The following is a 15,666-nucleotide window of genomic DNA, read 5'->3' as shown; positions in this document are numbered from 1 at the left end:
TTTACAGTTCACTGAAAATACATTGACTACTAGAATACGAAATCTAGCAGGGAACTTAGGGGAAAAAAATTACAAAATCTAAAGCCAATTACTTAATATTTCTTATTACCTAAACAACAGCATGACATTAAAAGAAAACTGCACCTGTATTTTAATTACCAATCTCACATTAATGAAGTTCTCCAAAAATGAAACAAAACCAAAAAAGCTTCAAACTCCAAATGAAAAGTCTGCAAGGCTCAGGTTAAAATGTGGAATGTTTCAGATGAAAGTAATAAAAATACAACTGGTTTTGTTCTTTATTGAATGGAATCAAAACTTTTGACATTTCTTTGAAGCTTGGAACTACTAAATTTCATTTCTTTGAATGGTACTAACTTATCTTTCTTAGTGGTGCAAGTGTCTTAAGTAGCTTACAGAGTCAGTCTCTACAAAGTATTTCTGTTACCATTCTGATAAAACAAAAACAATTCTTCATTAACTTAACCGTATATGTATTTTTGCTATAACACTTAACACATGAACAGACATCTATTATTTTTCCACTAAACAAAAGAGTACAATAGCTTCTTCTAACTATCAGTAATGTATTTAAAAAAGGTTAACATTTAAAAACAAAGAACCATTATTTTCTTTGAAATTATTAAGCTTCTTGCACATCTTAAGCTTCCTTCTTCTGCCTGCGTTCTTCTGCCAATTTATTCAGAAATTTCTAAAAAGAAAATAGAAAAAAATGTACAAGGATTAAGTCAACTAAGTGAAACATAACAAATGGATTTACTCCAAAATAAAACACTCTTGAGTTTAGGGACTCGAGTCTAATATTCAACCATAAACTTATCAGTATTTCTAAGATTCAGTTATTCCTATTAGGCAGTGTATAAAAGTAAACTGGACACCACAGTAAGGCATGGGAAAAAAATGGTAAAATATGAAAAAAGGTTATACCAATGCGCAATTAAGACTTAACTTACAGAAATGAGAAAACAAAGACTGTTAATAGTCACAGAGAACTAACTGCTACCAAGAACTTAGATTTTGTTAAAATGACAAGTATTTTATTCATTGACACTTCCATTAGGCCAAGCAGATAAAACATATTAAATTGCTGCTGAAACTAACCACCGCCAATACTCTAGTAGCTTTATATTATAAATCAGTGTTATCTACTATAAAGAGTCATCTACAGGAGTTCCCATTGTGGCACAATGGAAAAAAGTCTGACTAGGAACCATGAGGTTGGAGGTGTGACCCTTGGCCTCGCTCAGTGGGTTTAGGATCTGGCGTTGCCATTGAGCTGTGATGTGTAGGTCACAGACACGGCTCAGATCTTGTGTTGCTGTGGTACAGGCCAGCAGCTACAGCTTGGATCCAACCCCTAGCCTGGGAACCTCCATATGCCTCGGGTGTGGCCCTAGAAGGCAAAAAAAAAAAAAAAAGTCATCTACAACTATGAGTCCTTTTTTTTTTCCCATGTGGGTATCTCAGTTCCCAGACCAGGGATTGAACCTGGGCCAAAATGGTGATAGTACCGAGTCCTAATTATTAGACTAGACCACCAGAGAACTCCCAATTACGAGTTCTTTAACTCAAACTTTCAAGTTTCTCCCCATTAACAATTTCAATAGTTAGTCATTATGCCACCTGAACAACAAATTTCAAAAAACCCACATAGAAAATTGATATTTTTGGGAGTTCCCGTTGCGGCTCAGCAGAAACGAATCTGACTAGGATCCATGAGGTTTCGGGTTCAATCCCTGGCCTCGATCAGTGGGTTAAAGATTCCAAGTTGCCACTGAGCTGTGGTAGTTCCCAGGTGTGGCTTGGATCCCAAGTTGCTGTGGCCGAGGCGGAGGCTGGCAGCTGTAGCTCCGATTAGACCCCTAGCCTGGGAACCTCCATATGCTGTAGGTGTGGCTCTAGAAAAAGACAAAAAAAAGAAGACCAAAAAAAATAAAATAAAATAAAAAAATAAAAAAAGAAAAAGAAAATTGTTATTTTTATGCTGTGCTTTATTAATTTATCCTTTTAATCTTTATATCCTGCTGGCCATAAAACTCACTGAAGAGTGTCATTAATAAGGGATAGGGGAGTTCCCGTCATGGCACAGCGGTTAACAATCCGACTAGGAACCATGAGGTTGCGGGTGTGGTCCCTGCCCTTGCTCAGTGGATTAACGATCCGGCGTTGCCGTGAGCTGTGGTGTAGGCTGCAGACGCGGCTCGGATCCCGCGTTGCTGTGGCTCTGGTGTAGGCCGGTGGCTACAGCTCCGATTCGACCCCTAGCCTGGGAACCTCCATATGCCGCGGGAGTGGCCCAAGAAATAGCAACAACAACAACAACAACAGCAATAACAACAACAACAACAACAACAACAAAAATAAGGGATAGGGCACTCGTCTCCAGTACCTTCCAAACTACAGCAATTACAGTCTAATAACCATTTGAGAATACTTGAGTAACTAATCATATGACAAAATTTGTAACATTTAGAATTATAAATTTAGGAGTTGCTGTTGTGGCACAGCAGAAACAAATCTGACTAATATCCATGAGGGTGCAGACTTGATCCCTGGCCTGGATCAGTGTGCCGGGAATTCGGTGTTGCCATGAGCTCTGGTGTAGGTCACAGACGCGGCTCAGATCCCATGTTGCTATGGCTGTGGTACAGGCTGGCAGCTACACCTCTAATTTGACCCCTTGCCTGGTAACTTACATATACCCCACCTGTGGCCCTAAAAAATAATTAAATAGGGGAGTTCCCGTTGTGGTGCAGTGGTTAACGAATCCAACTAGGAACCATGAGGTTGCGGGTTCGATCCCTGCCCTTGCTCAGTGGGTTAAGGATCCGGTGTTGCTGTGAGCTTTGGTGTAGGTTGCAGATACAGCTCAGATCCCGCGTTGCTGTGGCTCTGGCGTAGGCCAGTGGCTACAGCTCCGATTAGACCCCTAGCCTGGGAACCTCCATATGCCGAGGGAGCGACCCAAGAAATGGCAAAAAGAAAGAAAAAAAAATTAAAAAAAAATAATAATAATTAAATAAACATATGAATTTAGAAATTACTGAATTATCATTCCTTAAAGTGTATTCTATAAAGAGGCTCAATAGATGTTTCTAGAATTCATTAAACTGCTTAAGGCCCATCAATAAATAAGAATGTTATCTTCATTGTTGTGCTGGATCCACAGATCATACTATATACACACCTTTTAATTCACATAAAACTTATGTAATCTGCTAGTTTTCAGAAAAGAACTCTCCTCTTTTAGATTCAGCCTTACCTTTAATTTCTGATAATGAGGAAGGCTGCTGCAATGAGTATTCTTTGCAACTTCTTCATTTGTATAAAAGAGTGAACACAGCTTACAGTAAAACCCTGTTTTAGGTATCACATAGTCTATACCTAGAACACAAACATATATTCTTACAAATTCAGTAAACTAAAGATTTTAATAGTGTTCTCAAATCTTTTTTTCCTGTCAATATAATTTGAATGATATGATGTTTACAAGTCCAATATGACCTAAGCTAAAAGAAAACAAAAATCATGACATTGTTAACAGTTTGTACTTAATTGACATTTAAGGTCCCCACCTAATTGTTCTCTCAAAAAAGTTAAAATATTAACAGTTAAACAAAACAAAAAGCAAGTGATAGTCTCAAAAACCTTCATGAGGAGAAAAGAGAACATACTATGGAATGGTAACAAAAGGTAATACAAAACCAGGAAACATGTGGAAGAAAAAAGAATGTATTAAGATTTACAAACTGTCCTGCATAGAAGTAAATTAAGAATGTTATCAGAGCTTATGTGAGACCAATTTTTAAAATCTTCCTAAGAGTTTGGGCAGGGTGAGAGGGGAAGAACAAAGCCTTAAATCTCACCAACAGGAACATTGGGCTGATATGGTCCAATTCTATACTCATCTGGGATTGTATAGTCCTCCTTGTTTTCATCGCTTTGGCCGTCCGCATTTTCACTTGTATCTTTGTTAGGATCATCAGCATTCTCAGCAGATTCAGCGCCTGGTTCTGTATTTTCCTCATTTTTAATTCCATTTTCCAACGCTGCTTCGTTCTCTTGGTCAAGTTCCTCGATCTTGTCCACCTTAATTTCAACCAAACCATCATCATTTTTGTCACCAGATTTAAATGTCATGCCCGATTTACGAAGTTTCTGAAGTTCCGAATCTTCCTCATCACCAACCTCATCTAGAGTGACAAAACCTTCCATACTCCCTGGGAAACGACGCTGTTAAGAAAGACAAATTTACTCTGCAACAATTATCCTGCAGCATCCCTTCCATTTGCTTTACTTGAAGGGAAAGGGATAGCGTCTTTGTCTTTATTTTCTTAAAAGGGAAAAAAAAAAGCAGCTTTTTCCTTTCTCCCCCCAAAAAGCACTACTCTAAAACAAAAACAAAAAGCTACAAAAAACACTTAGCTTGTTATGAAAGCTAAATGATTGAGGACTTGCCTCATGCAAAGAGCAGAAAATAAATACGGGGAGATGTTTGTATTCTACATCTTCTGAGACCATTATGCTGCTAAGGAATCTATCAAAGAACTGATCTGTTAAAGTTAAGCTGAATGATGTCCTTTGGGAGAAAATATCTTAAAATACTCCTGTTTAGGAATTCTCTTGTGGCACAGAGAGTTAAAAGATCTGCTGGTGTTGCTGCAGTGGATTGTGGTATAGGTTTGATCCCTTATGCCTGGGTGGAAACTTTCATGTGCCACAGGCACGGCAAAAAAAAAACAAAACAAAAACAATAAATAAAATTAAGAAAGAAAGAAAGGAAGGAAGAGAAAGAAAGAAAGAGGGCAGAAATGAGTCAGACTAGGAACCATGAGGTTGCAGGCTCGATTCCCGGCCTCGCTCAGTGGGTTAAGGATCTGGCACTGCTGTGGAGAGTGGTGGCAGCTGCAGCTCCAATTCAACCCCTAGCCTGGGAACTTCCAAATGTTCTGGGTGTGGCCAAAAGAAGCAGGGGGAAAAAAAAATCAGGCTCTGGAGCATAATTGCTTAGGTTTGGGTTTAAATTTTAGCCTGGCAGAGCCTCCTTACCTGCCTGCTTGCATCTCTCACGAGTGTCTTTTTGCCTTTTCTAGGGCCGCTCCCGAGCCATATAGAGGTTCCCAGGCTAGGAGTCTAATCGGAGCAGTAGCTGCCAGCCTACACCAGAGCCACAGCAAAGCAGGACCCGAGCCACGTCTGCAACCTACACCAAAGCTCATGGCAACGCTGGGTCCTTAACCCACTGAGCAAGGCAAGGGACCGAACCCGAAACCACATGGTTCCTAGTTGGATTCGTTAACCACTGCACCACAACAGGAACTCCACAAGTGTCATATCTTAATAAACCTACTTCTTGCCTATCAAAAAAACACATAAAATTTGGCTCTGCCATTTATAAGCAGTATAGCTATAATTTATCAAATTTTAACATGCCTCAATCTCATTCATGGAATGAGATAACCAAGTATCTATGGTGGGAGTTCCCATTGTGGCTCAGTGGAAACAAATTGGACTAGTATCCATGAGGATGTGGGTTTGATCCCTGCCTGGCCTGGTCACTAGGATGGGGATCCGGCATTGCCTTGAGCTGTGATATAGGCTGCAGATGCGGATTGGATCCCATGTTGACGAGCTTATTTGACCAACCCATCAACACATGAAGGTAAATTATTAGTTTTCTATTAGTTGAATACTGCTTAGAAGGAACGGAATGTAATTACAAAAATCTCATTTCAAAATGGACCTCCTCTCCCCTCAACGTAAGGGGCTCCAAAGGCATTTTAATGTTCTAATCCTTAATGTAGTTGGTAGTCAGTACACCATGGGTTTTGTATTACTATTCATTTACCATATATGTATTTTTATACTGATATTCACCTTAAATGCTCTTATATGGGGCACGTAGTCTTAAAAAAAATAAAAAAAGGTTTAAAAACCTATTAAAGTATCTAAACAAGCTCACATTTTTCAAATAGGAAAAAAATCTTCCAAGTACAACCATTTTTGGCAAAATATTTTAAGTGTCTTGGGTCAGTTAACTTACTGAAAATTTCATATCCCTTTTTCAAAAACAAGCTAGGAGTTCCCGTCGTGGCACAGTGGTTAACGAATCCGACCAGGAACCATGAGGTTGCGGGTTCGGTCCCTGCCCTTGCTCAGTGGGTTAACGATGCAGTGTTGCCGTGAGCTGTGGTATAGGTTGAAGATGTGGCTCAGATCCCGTGTTGCTGTGGCTCTGGCATAGGCCGGTGGCTACAGCTCCAATTCGACCCCTAGCCTGGGAACCTCCATATGCCGAGGGAGCAGCCCAAAGAAATAGCAAAAAGACAAAAAAATAAAAACAAGCTAGATTATAAAGGCTGTCTCCTAGTTCTTATACACTAGCACTGCTAAACAGAAGCGCATGTAGTTTTTAAGTCTTTCTCCTTCAATTACTAAAAAGTTCTCTTTGTGAACCGACATTTTTCTTTTGCAATTTAGTCCTACTTAATCTATTCATTGCAGAGTTAGATTTCAACGTTTCCATATGGTTCGCATCTAATTTTTTCCTAATATAAATGACTAATTCCCTTTAATGTGACATTAAGAAAAATAATTTCAAACATTTATCTAATCCAGTTTTCAACTAAAAAAAGGTCAATATACAATCTTTCTTTACCTTTTTAAGCTTTTTCTTTGATGCTGCTGAAGCACTCGCATTTGCATCTTTTTTCACAGCTTTGTCTGAAGGTTCCTTTTTCCCATCAGAAGCCACATCCCCTAAATTAGCAAGATCTGTCTCATCTCCCACTGAACTGCCACTTTCTAGCAGTGCTGCTGCTTCTTCTTCATCTACAAGTAGCTCGTCTTCAGATTCAAGCAGCATGCTAGGTTCTTGTTCTGCCTGGTCATCCTTTGTATCTTTTTCACCATCTTCGCCTGACTTCTCTTCTTGTTCTTTACCTTCTGTTGTACTTTCAGTCTTCTGGGAACCATCAGTTTTGGATTTTTTATCACTTGGAGATTCTTTGCCATCTGGAGAGTATGATCTTTTCCTAAAACCAAAAGATAAACCTGAATTAATTCTCTTGAGTTGGAAAACAATAGTTTAACATACTAGTGTATATAAAGACACACACAAACAAAATGAAATTACCGAGATTTATCCTTTTTCAGTAAGTCAATGCCTCTGTTGGGAATCTAAAAGACAAAATTTTAGGAAGTTAAATAAACTTGTTAGAATTTGTAGAATGGGAGTTCCCGTCGTGGCACAGTGGTTAACGAATCCGACTAGGAACCACGAGGTTGCGGGTTCTGTCCCTGCCCTTGCTCAGTGGGTTAAGGATCCGGTGTTGCTGTGAGCTGTGGTGTAGGTTGCAGATACAGCTCAGATCCCGCGTTGCTGTGGCTCTGGCGTAGGCCAGTGGCTACAGCTCCGATTGGACCCCTAGCCTGGGAACCTCCACATGCCGCGGGAACGGCCCAAGAGATAGCAAAAAGTCAAAAAAAAAAAAAAAGAATTTGTAGAATGCATAACCATCCAATTAATAATTGATAACCATTCTTTTTTTTTTTTTTTAATTTTAGGACCGTAGCTGCAGCATATATACTTTTCCAGGCTAGGGGTCGAACTGGAGCTACAGCTGCCAGCCTATGCCACAGCCACAGCAATTCCAGATCCAAGCTGTGTCTGTGACCCACACTGCAGCTCACAGCAACGCTGGGTCCTTAACCCACTGAACCAGGCCAAGGACTGAACCAGCATCCTCATGGATACTAGTTGGGTTTGTTGCCACCGAGCCACAGTGGAAACTTCTGATGATTAATCTTTGTAAACAGTCAAGTTTTTTTCAATCTCTGTAACCAAACCTAAAAATTTAAACTGCCTACAGTTCATTACAACCCACATTTCAATAGAGCAGTGAATAATGTAAACATTTTTGGGAGTTCCCACCTGTGGTACAATGGGTTAAGGACTTGGCATTGCTGCAGCTGTGGCTCAGATTTGATTCCTGGCCTAGGAACTTTTCACATGCAGTGTATGAGGCCTTTTAAAAAAAAAAAAAGGTAACAGAACTCTGTTTAAATAGAACATTAAATAAAACAGATGTAATAAAAAGTGCTTTGTCAAGAACATCAATTTAGAAACTTCTGTACCAATGCCAGAAAAAAAGGTTACTTTCTTTCAATAACCAAATTCTATGTTCTTAGCCTATAAAATTTTTATAAAAATGCTGTGACTGGAGTTGCTGCCTTGGCTCAGTGGTAACAAACCTGACTAGGATCCATGAGGATGCAGGTTCGATCCCTGGCCTAGCTCAGTGGTTTATGGACCCAGCCTTGCCATGAGCTGTGGAGTAGGTCTCAGATGTGGCATTGCTGTGACTGTGGTATAGGCCAGCAGCTGCAGCTCCAAATGAACCCTTAGCTTGGGAACTTCCATGTGCTGCGGGTGTGTCCCTAAAAAGACAAAAATACTGCGACTTGAAAAGCATGAAAATAAGCTCTATGCTGATTTGAATCAAATACTACATACCCTCAGTACCAATTTTTTATATTTTTCAGACAGATCAACTTTTACACATCTCCCTTGAAACCAAAGGGCCTTTTTCAAACAGTGGTCGACCATTGCCATTGCATCTTCTCTGGTCTCCATCTCAATAAAGGCCTGAAAAAAAAAATTAGTGGGAACATTATTTTTCGAAGAATTGTATAGAACTTTAGATCTTTTTATTTTTTCTACTTGTTAGGAGCATTTAATCTAATACAGAGATAGCGGTAATAGATAACAAAAAAAATCAACCTATAAAATAAGGACAATCTGTCAGATTTAAAAGGTAGCTTTTCTAAATACAAAACCACCTATAAGAAGTTCTTCTGCAGTATACAGACGGCCAGTAAGCACATGTAGAAATGCTCAGCATCACTATTAGATAAATGCAAATCAAAACTATTATGAGATACCTCTTTGCACCTGTCAGAAGGGCCATCATTGATAAGTCCACAAATAACAAATGCTGGAGAGGGTGTGGAGAAAAAGGAACCCTCGTGCACTGCTGGTGGGAATGTAAACTGGTACAACCACAATGGAAAACAGTATGGAAGTTAACTTAAAAAAAAAAAAAAAAACCTATACACAGAACTACCACATGACCCAGCAATCCCACTCTTAGGCATTTATCTGGGCAAAACTTTCCTTGAAAAAGACACATGTACCTGCATGTTTATTGCAGCACTGTTCCCAACAGCCAATACATGGAAACAACCTACATGTCCATCGACAAGTGATTGGATTAAGATGTGTATATATACACAATGGAATACTACTCAGCCATAAAAGACAACAAAATAATGACATTTGCAGCAACATGGATCAAACTAGAGACTCTCATACTAAGTGAAGTAAGTCAGAAAGAGAAAGACAATTACCATATGATTTCACTTATATCTGAAATCTAACATATGGCACAAATGAACCTTTCCACAGAAAAGAAAATCACGGACATGGAGAACAGACTTGTGGTTGCCAAGGGGAGGGGGAGGGAGTGGGATGGACTGGGAATTTGGGGTTAATGGATATAAACTATTGCCTTTGGAATGGATAAGCAATTAGATCCTGCTGTATAGCACAGGGAACTATATCTAGTCACTGTGATGGAGGATAATGTGAGAAAAAGAATGTATGCATGCATGTGTGACTGGGTCACTTTGCTGTACAGTAGAAAATTGACAGAACACTGTAAACCAACTACAATGGAAAAAAGAAAAATCATTAAAAAAATAATACAAAAAAGAAACACATCTGGGAGTTCCTGTTGTGGCTTAGTGGGTTAAGAACCTGCCTAGTATCCCTGGCCTGGCAACTTTAACATGCTTAGGGTGTGGCCTTAAAAGGACCAAAAAACACACACACAAAAAAACAAAACAAACAAAGAACAAAACTTAAAAGTGGAGTTCTCTTGCAGCTCAGCGGGATAAGGATCCAGCCTTGTCACTTCAGCAGCTTTGGTTGCTACTGTGACATGGGTTTGATCCCCGGCCCAGAACTTCCACATGCTGCAGGTGCAGCCAAAATAAATAAAAAACTCTTAAAGCACTTTGATAATCTTTTCAAAAACTTCAACATATATATTACCTGACTTTTCATCCTCATTAGTATATAATTCTTTATTTTTCCATAAGGCTCAGCAAGCTTGAGGACAGCACTGTCAGAATAGCCAGAATGAGGTAAATTGCTGAGATGTATCACACGTCCAAGCTCTTGCTTTTGATCAAACTTCTGGTCTGGCTTCCCTTCAGGTTTCTTTAAAGGGGGAAAAAAAAACCTAGTCAAATATTCGTAGGTTGTGGGATGGAAATCCTATAAAATTGGATTGTGATGATCATTGTACAACTATAAATGTTAATAAATTCATTGAGTAATAAACAACGACAAATGTCGGTAGGTATGCCATAATTTTTAGTTAATAGATAACATTATTGTAATTATTAGCAAATAGTTAATAGGTTAGTAAATATTAAAATAATGCATTAAATGGTTGGTGATACAAATCTGAAAAAACAGGTTATTACCTTTATTCTTTTATACTTCTGGGATAAATGAACTCTCACTGGCTTGCCAAATACTAATGCTGGTGTGGTTGTATAATAATCCACTGCAGCCTGAGCATCTTCTGTGGTTGCCATTTCAATGAACGCCTGAAAATCCAAGAAATATTATTTCCAAAAGACACCAAACAAATCTCATGTTGCCCAAAGACTTCCTGGATATATTTAATCTTAAATAGAAAGTAGTTTTCAGCCATAAAAAAGAATGACATAATGCCATTTGCAGCAACATGGATGGAGCTAGAGAATCTCATACTGAGTGAAATGAGCCAGAAAGACAAAGACAAATACCATATGATATCACTTATAACTGGAATCTAATATCCAGCACAAATGAACATCTCCTTAGAAAAGAAAATCATGGACTTGGAGAAGAGACTTGTGGCTGCCTGATGGGAGGGGGAGGGATTGGGAGCTTGGGCTTACCAGACACAACTTAGAAGAGATTTACAAGGAGATCCTGCTGAAAAGCATTGAGAACTTTGTCTAGATACTCATGTTGCAACAGAAGAAAGGGTGGGGGAAAAATGTAATTGTAATGTATACATGTAAGGATAACCTGACCCCCTTGCTGTACAGTGGGAAAATTAAAAAAAAAAAGAAAGTAGTTTCAAGAATCTAAAAGCAAAACCAAATAAACCAACAATGCTAATTTATTATCCCATTAAAAATCATCTCAGATTTTATTAACTCCAAGATACTAAAGCTATCATTGATTATAACTAATGAATTTGAAATTAAAGCCTAGCACTATCTGGGTAAAAGTTTGAAATGGCTTTCCAAAGAATTATCCTTATACAGCTCTTATAGTAGTAACATAATAATAACGACAATGTTACTACTTAAGAACCACAACTTAAAAGTTACTAATAATCCATTAGTACTAGAATTTATTATTGATTGGTTAGTTCAACTATTGGCCTTTTCCTATACTACATTCCATATTGATGATTTAAGATCACATTAAGTTCTTTCCTTAACACAAAATTATGTAACCCTTTTAGGAACTATATTAATGAATAAATACCACACTTCACTCATACCTCATTAATTTTATTTAGAATCAGATGATTTGAAATAACTCCAAATGGTTCCACCAGCTGTAATAGTTGGTATCTCAAGTTTTTCCCTCGCTGGAAATCCATGATGTGAACAACTCGGCTAGTTTCCTATCCATTAGGGAAAAAAATCGAATTAGCGAGTCTCCTTGGAAGCAATATGAAACAGGTTATGAATTAAAACTTTTATAGTTTACAGTCAACAACAACATACTAAATATTTGAACATTCTGGAAAACTTAAAAATTATAAAGGAAATCAAATGTCACTGGAGTAAATCTCAAAGTTTCAAGAAAACAGTACTTGCACTGACATTTTTATTTTGTTGCCTTTTAGGGCTATACCTGCAGCATATGTAAGTTCCCAGGTTAGGGGTCAAATTGGAGCTACAGCTGCGACCTAAACCATAGCTCACGGCAATGCCCCTGACCCACTGAGTGAGGCCAGGTATCGAAGCCGCATCCTCATGGATACTGGTGGGATCCATTTCTGCTGAGCCACAACAGGAATGCCTATACTGATATTTAAATAAACTACTGCTTACATAACTGGACAGCCAAGTTCTTAAACTCTGAATTAAAAGTGAGATCTCTAAACTAGGGCAAATGAAAATAGTTTTAACTTTTATCAAATATGTCATATATAAAAGCCTGACGGTTTTCAAACCCTATCAACCTTCCTATATATTAAAGATTAGGACACATCAATTAGCAAGGATTTAAGTCAGACAGCTAGTAGGAGTAAAACCAAGAGTTTTGTTACTGACCACTCTGCCTTTTTGCATGTGTCTTGGTCCTTGCAGGTTTCCATTTCCAGCACCTTTATGAGGAAAAAGTATATTTTTCAGTCCTGTAATAATATATAGGCTATTTTAATTGAAAACCAGTCAACTTCAAAAAAAAAAAAAAGAAAAAGAAAAAAAAAGTACAAATATCATGAATACCATGTCTTTCTCATGCACTTTTTTTTTAGTTATATTTTAATGACATTTCTTTTACCTATCATCATTGAGTTTCTATGGTAAAAGCTCTTAGAGAAAGGTAACATGAGTTTTATAATCACCCAGATTTCCTCTTGGTCCAACTGCTGGTCCCCCAAGATGAAAAGAGGGAGGTGGAGGTCCCAGAATTCCTGGTGCTGGATTTGTAGATTGCTGCAACATGAATGGATCACCCCTAGTAATAATATAAAGACATAAAATATAAAGCATGATAAAGAGGTCCATCAGAAATAATTAAGATTTACTATTACAATACCCCTTGCATGACTATGATTCCAATCTTTGGGGGCATTTGTGGACGAAGTAACTAGGGAAAAATCGATAACAATAAAACAAATATTACTAAATAAAATAGTTTCTAAAAATTCTTTCACCCAGTGACTTTTATCAAATTCTCATATTCAATAAAGAAATGAAAAAAAATTTCATTTATGAAATCTTGAAAGTTTAACCTGAGTTCCTTACACTGATCTCTCCTTTACAAACCATAGTTTAAAAATTTTAACTTACATTGTGTGTCCTGTATCATTGTCAGGATTCCATTCTGGGTAGCTTTAAAAAGACCAGAAAATTAACTTTAAAATAAAACTGTCCTTTTCACAAAGTAGCCTTGTTTGGCCTTTAAAATAGAGATTATTTATTAGTAAAGTAACATGAGAGTCTAAGAGTTAGAAATATTACAGTTTAAAACATCATATAGATAGCTCCCCAAGGGAAAATTACAGAACTTCAAATTAATCCAAATAAATGAGAATAAACTTGTTCTTTGTTGCTTAAAAATGTAGGTAATGCATTATGCAATTAAGATTTTCCTGTATTTGTTAATTCACAAAGAGGAGAAGTGTCGCATGAAGGACTGGAAACACAGGCTATATAGGGAAACAAAGATTGACCATGGATTCTTTCTCCAATAAATACCAAGGCAGGGAGTTCCCGTTGTGGCACAGTGGTTAACGAATCCGACTAGGAACCATGAGGTTGTGGGTTCGATCCCTGGCCTTGCTCAGTGGGTTAAGGATCCGGCGTTGACGTGAGCTGTGGTGTAGGTGGCAGACTCGATTCAGATCCCGCGTTGCTGTGGCCCTGGCATAGGCTGGCAGCTACAGCTCCGATTAGATCCCTAGCCTGGACACCTCCATATGCCATGCAGGAGAGGCCCTAGAAAGGCAAAAAACAAAAAAACCAAGGCAGAATTGAGTTGTGGCACTAGATTGAAAGGACAGCTCAAACAGAACACAGCATATGTGAAAACTGCCAGTCCAGCGAACAACCAACAATTGGAACAACCAATAATCAGTATCGTGTGTTCAGGCAGGGAGATTCTTTCGGAATTCGATTTCATTCTAACAGCTTAATTTAAACTCAGAATCAAAATTAAAAGCAAAAAAATACACCCTAAAGGGTTTCCCCTGAAACTAACTTCTAATAATGTCCCTCTTCCATATCTTCTATATTCTCAGAGCATGTATTAGTGTTATTGAAAATGCTCTTATCTCTTTCAAGTATCAACCGCTTCAAGTCTATTAAAAATCCTTTCAATTTGTATTAAAAAGAGCCAATGTTTATTAACCCTAGAAACATATATATCTATTTTTGCTTTTTAAGGCTGCACCTGTGGCATATGGATGTTCCCAGGCTAGGGGCTGAATTGGAGCTGCAGGGGCTGGCCTACGCCACAGCCACAGCACTCAGGTTCAAGTCGCTAGTCTGTGACCTACACCACAGCTCACAGTTCACCCACTGATGGAGGCCAGGGATTGAACCCACATCCTCATGGACACTAGTCCACTAAGCCACAAGGGGAACTCCCTAGAAACAGTATTAAATAACAAAGTACCACTATCACTGCATCTAATATTCTATATACAATCCCAGATCTAAACACTGTTTATAATTAGCATTGCCTGGACAGCATCAACTATGCAGTAATAACAATGTGGATATACAAGTAAATGATGAACTCCCCCAAACCAATCAATGGCTGTTTCTGATTCACAGTAAGGATGCTTTAAAGGTATTTCAAACTCCTACATTTCAAGAAGAAGCTGGCATCGACGACTGTGACTTGCTCCATTGATATGTTGACTCCACTCCTGCAGCAAAGTAAATTAGTAGAATTAACAAAAATAAAACTAAGATATTTTTATTTGAACCACTCAAACTCTAGGATGTTAATCTACATGCATTATCACAGGCTATACAAACATCTGTCCATTCACTGATCACAATTACTTCAAAACCATTTCTCTGAATTCTTGTAGCTTGATCCTGCCCTCAAATACGCCATGCACATTCTTGGAAAAACTGGGTAACTTGGTTAACATACTAACAGACTTAACAGGGAAAAGACAGAGTTAATAAAGATCAAGAGTGGCAACTGACCTCGAGGATCAGTAGGCATATTAATTTCTGTGGTGGACCAAACTGAATTTTTATGAATTGTTTTTATAGAACTCTAAATATATGTGCTATAAATGTGAACAATTAGTTAAAAATATTATCTTTAAATTCACCCAGCCTTTGAGGTATGTTTCAAGTGTATTAAAGTCATAAAAAGCCAAGGTGATTCAACAAGAGTGTCTTTTCAAGAAAACGCTCCCCATTTATCAAAATACTAAGCTCCCAATTATTATTTCCCAAAAACAGAGAAACAAATTTCAGGAGTGTCCATTTCCAAATTTTAGAGAGGAAAACATTGTATTTCTTCACTATTTGCTCCTTTGTGATTATTTTAAATTTTAAAGGATTTAATTTTTTCCTATTTTATTCAAATAAATTTTCCTTTCTTTTGTTAAAAATCCACATCTAAATGATTAACCTTTTATGCAACATAAGAAAGAGGAATGAGGAAAAGTAGGCTCTGCTACCATATACTGCCTAGGCTCATTTCCCAAGGTGCCACTTACAAGATGTGAATCCTTGGTACAAATTATTTAAATTCACTGTGATTCATAATTCGCCTAAGGTTTTGTGAAAAGTCAATGAATTAATAAAGGTAAC

The 15,666-nt window shown here is 37.9% G+C and overlaps 1 protein-coding gene across 13 annotated transcripts in view; it reads right to left on the bottom strand.

Moving 5' to 3' along the window:
• Positions 1-275: 275 nt before the first annotated feature.
• MATR3 (matrin 3) overlaps positions 276-15,666 on the bottom strand; it is a 50,553-nt gene continuing 35,162 nt past the window's right edge. For 8 of the 13 annotated variants that reach the window (XM_047778745.1, XM_047778756.1, XM_047778757.1 and 5 more), the window contains 13 exons: positions 14,698-14,759; positions 13,177-13,218; positions 12,729-12,841; positions 12,433-12,485; positions 11,652-11,777; positions 10,573-10,698; positions 10,136-10,303; positions 8,537-8,668; positions 7,157-7,200; positions 6,680-7,055; positions 3,888-4,254; positions 3,284-3,405; positions 276-712 (listed from right to left, as the gene is read on the bottom strand). In XM_047778745.1, the coding sequence (XP_047634701.1) occupies positions 662-712; positions 3,284-3,405; positions 3,888-4,254; positions 6,680-7,055; positions 7,157-7,200; positions 8,537-8,668; positions 10,136-10,303; positions 10,573-10,698; positions 11,652-11,777; positions 12,433-12,485; positions 12,729-12,841; positions 13,177-13,218; positions 14,698-14,759 (1,782 nt within the window). In that variant the 3' untranslated portion in view covers positions 276-661. Of the gene's footprint in view, positions 713-3,283; positions 3,406-3,887; positions 4,255-6,679; positions 7,056-7,156; positions 7,201-8,536; positions 8,669-10,135; positions 10,304-10,572; positions 10,699-11,651; positions 11,778-12,432; positions 12,516-12,728; positions 12,842-13,176; positions 13,219-14,697; positions 14,760-15,666 lie in introns of all 13 variants that reach the window. The other 5 variants (XM_047778751.1, XM_047778752.1, XM_047778755.1 and 2 more) reach the window with 3 other exon arrangements.

This window comes from Phacochoerus africanus, chromosome 4 (genome assembly GCF_016906955.1).
Source record: "Phacochoerus africanus isolate WHEZ1 chromosome 4, ROS_Pafr_v1, whole genome shotgun sequence".
NCBI classification, from domain to species: Eukaryota; Metazoa; Chordata; class Mammalia; order Artiodactyla; family Suidae; genus Phacochoerus; species Phacochoerus africanus.
The sequence above is the reverse complement of the archived record's forward strand: the minus strand, read 5'-3'. Positions and strand labels throughout refer to the sequence as shown.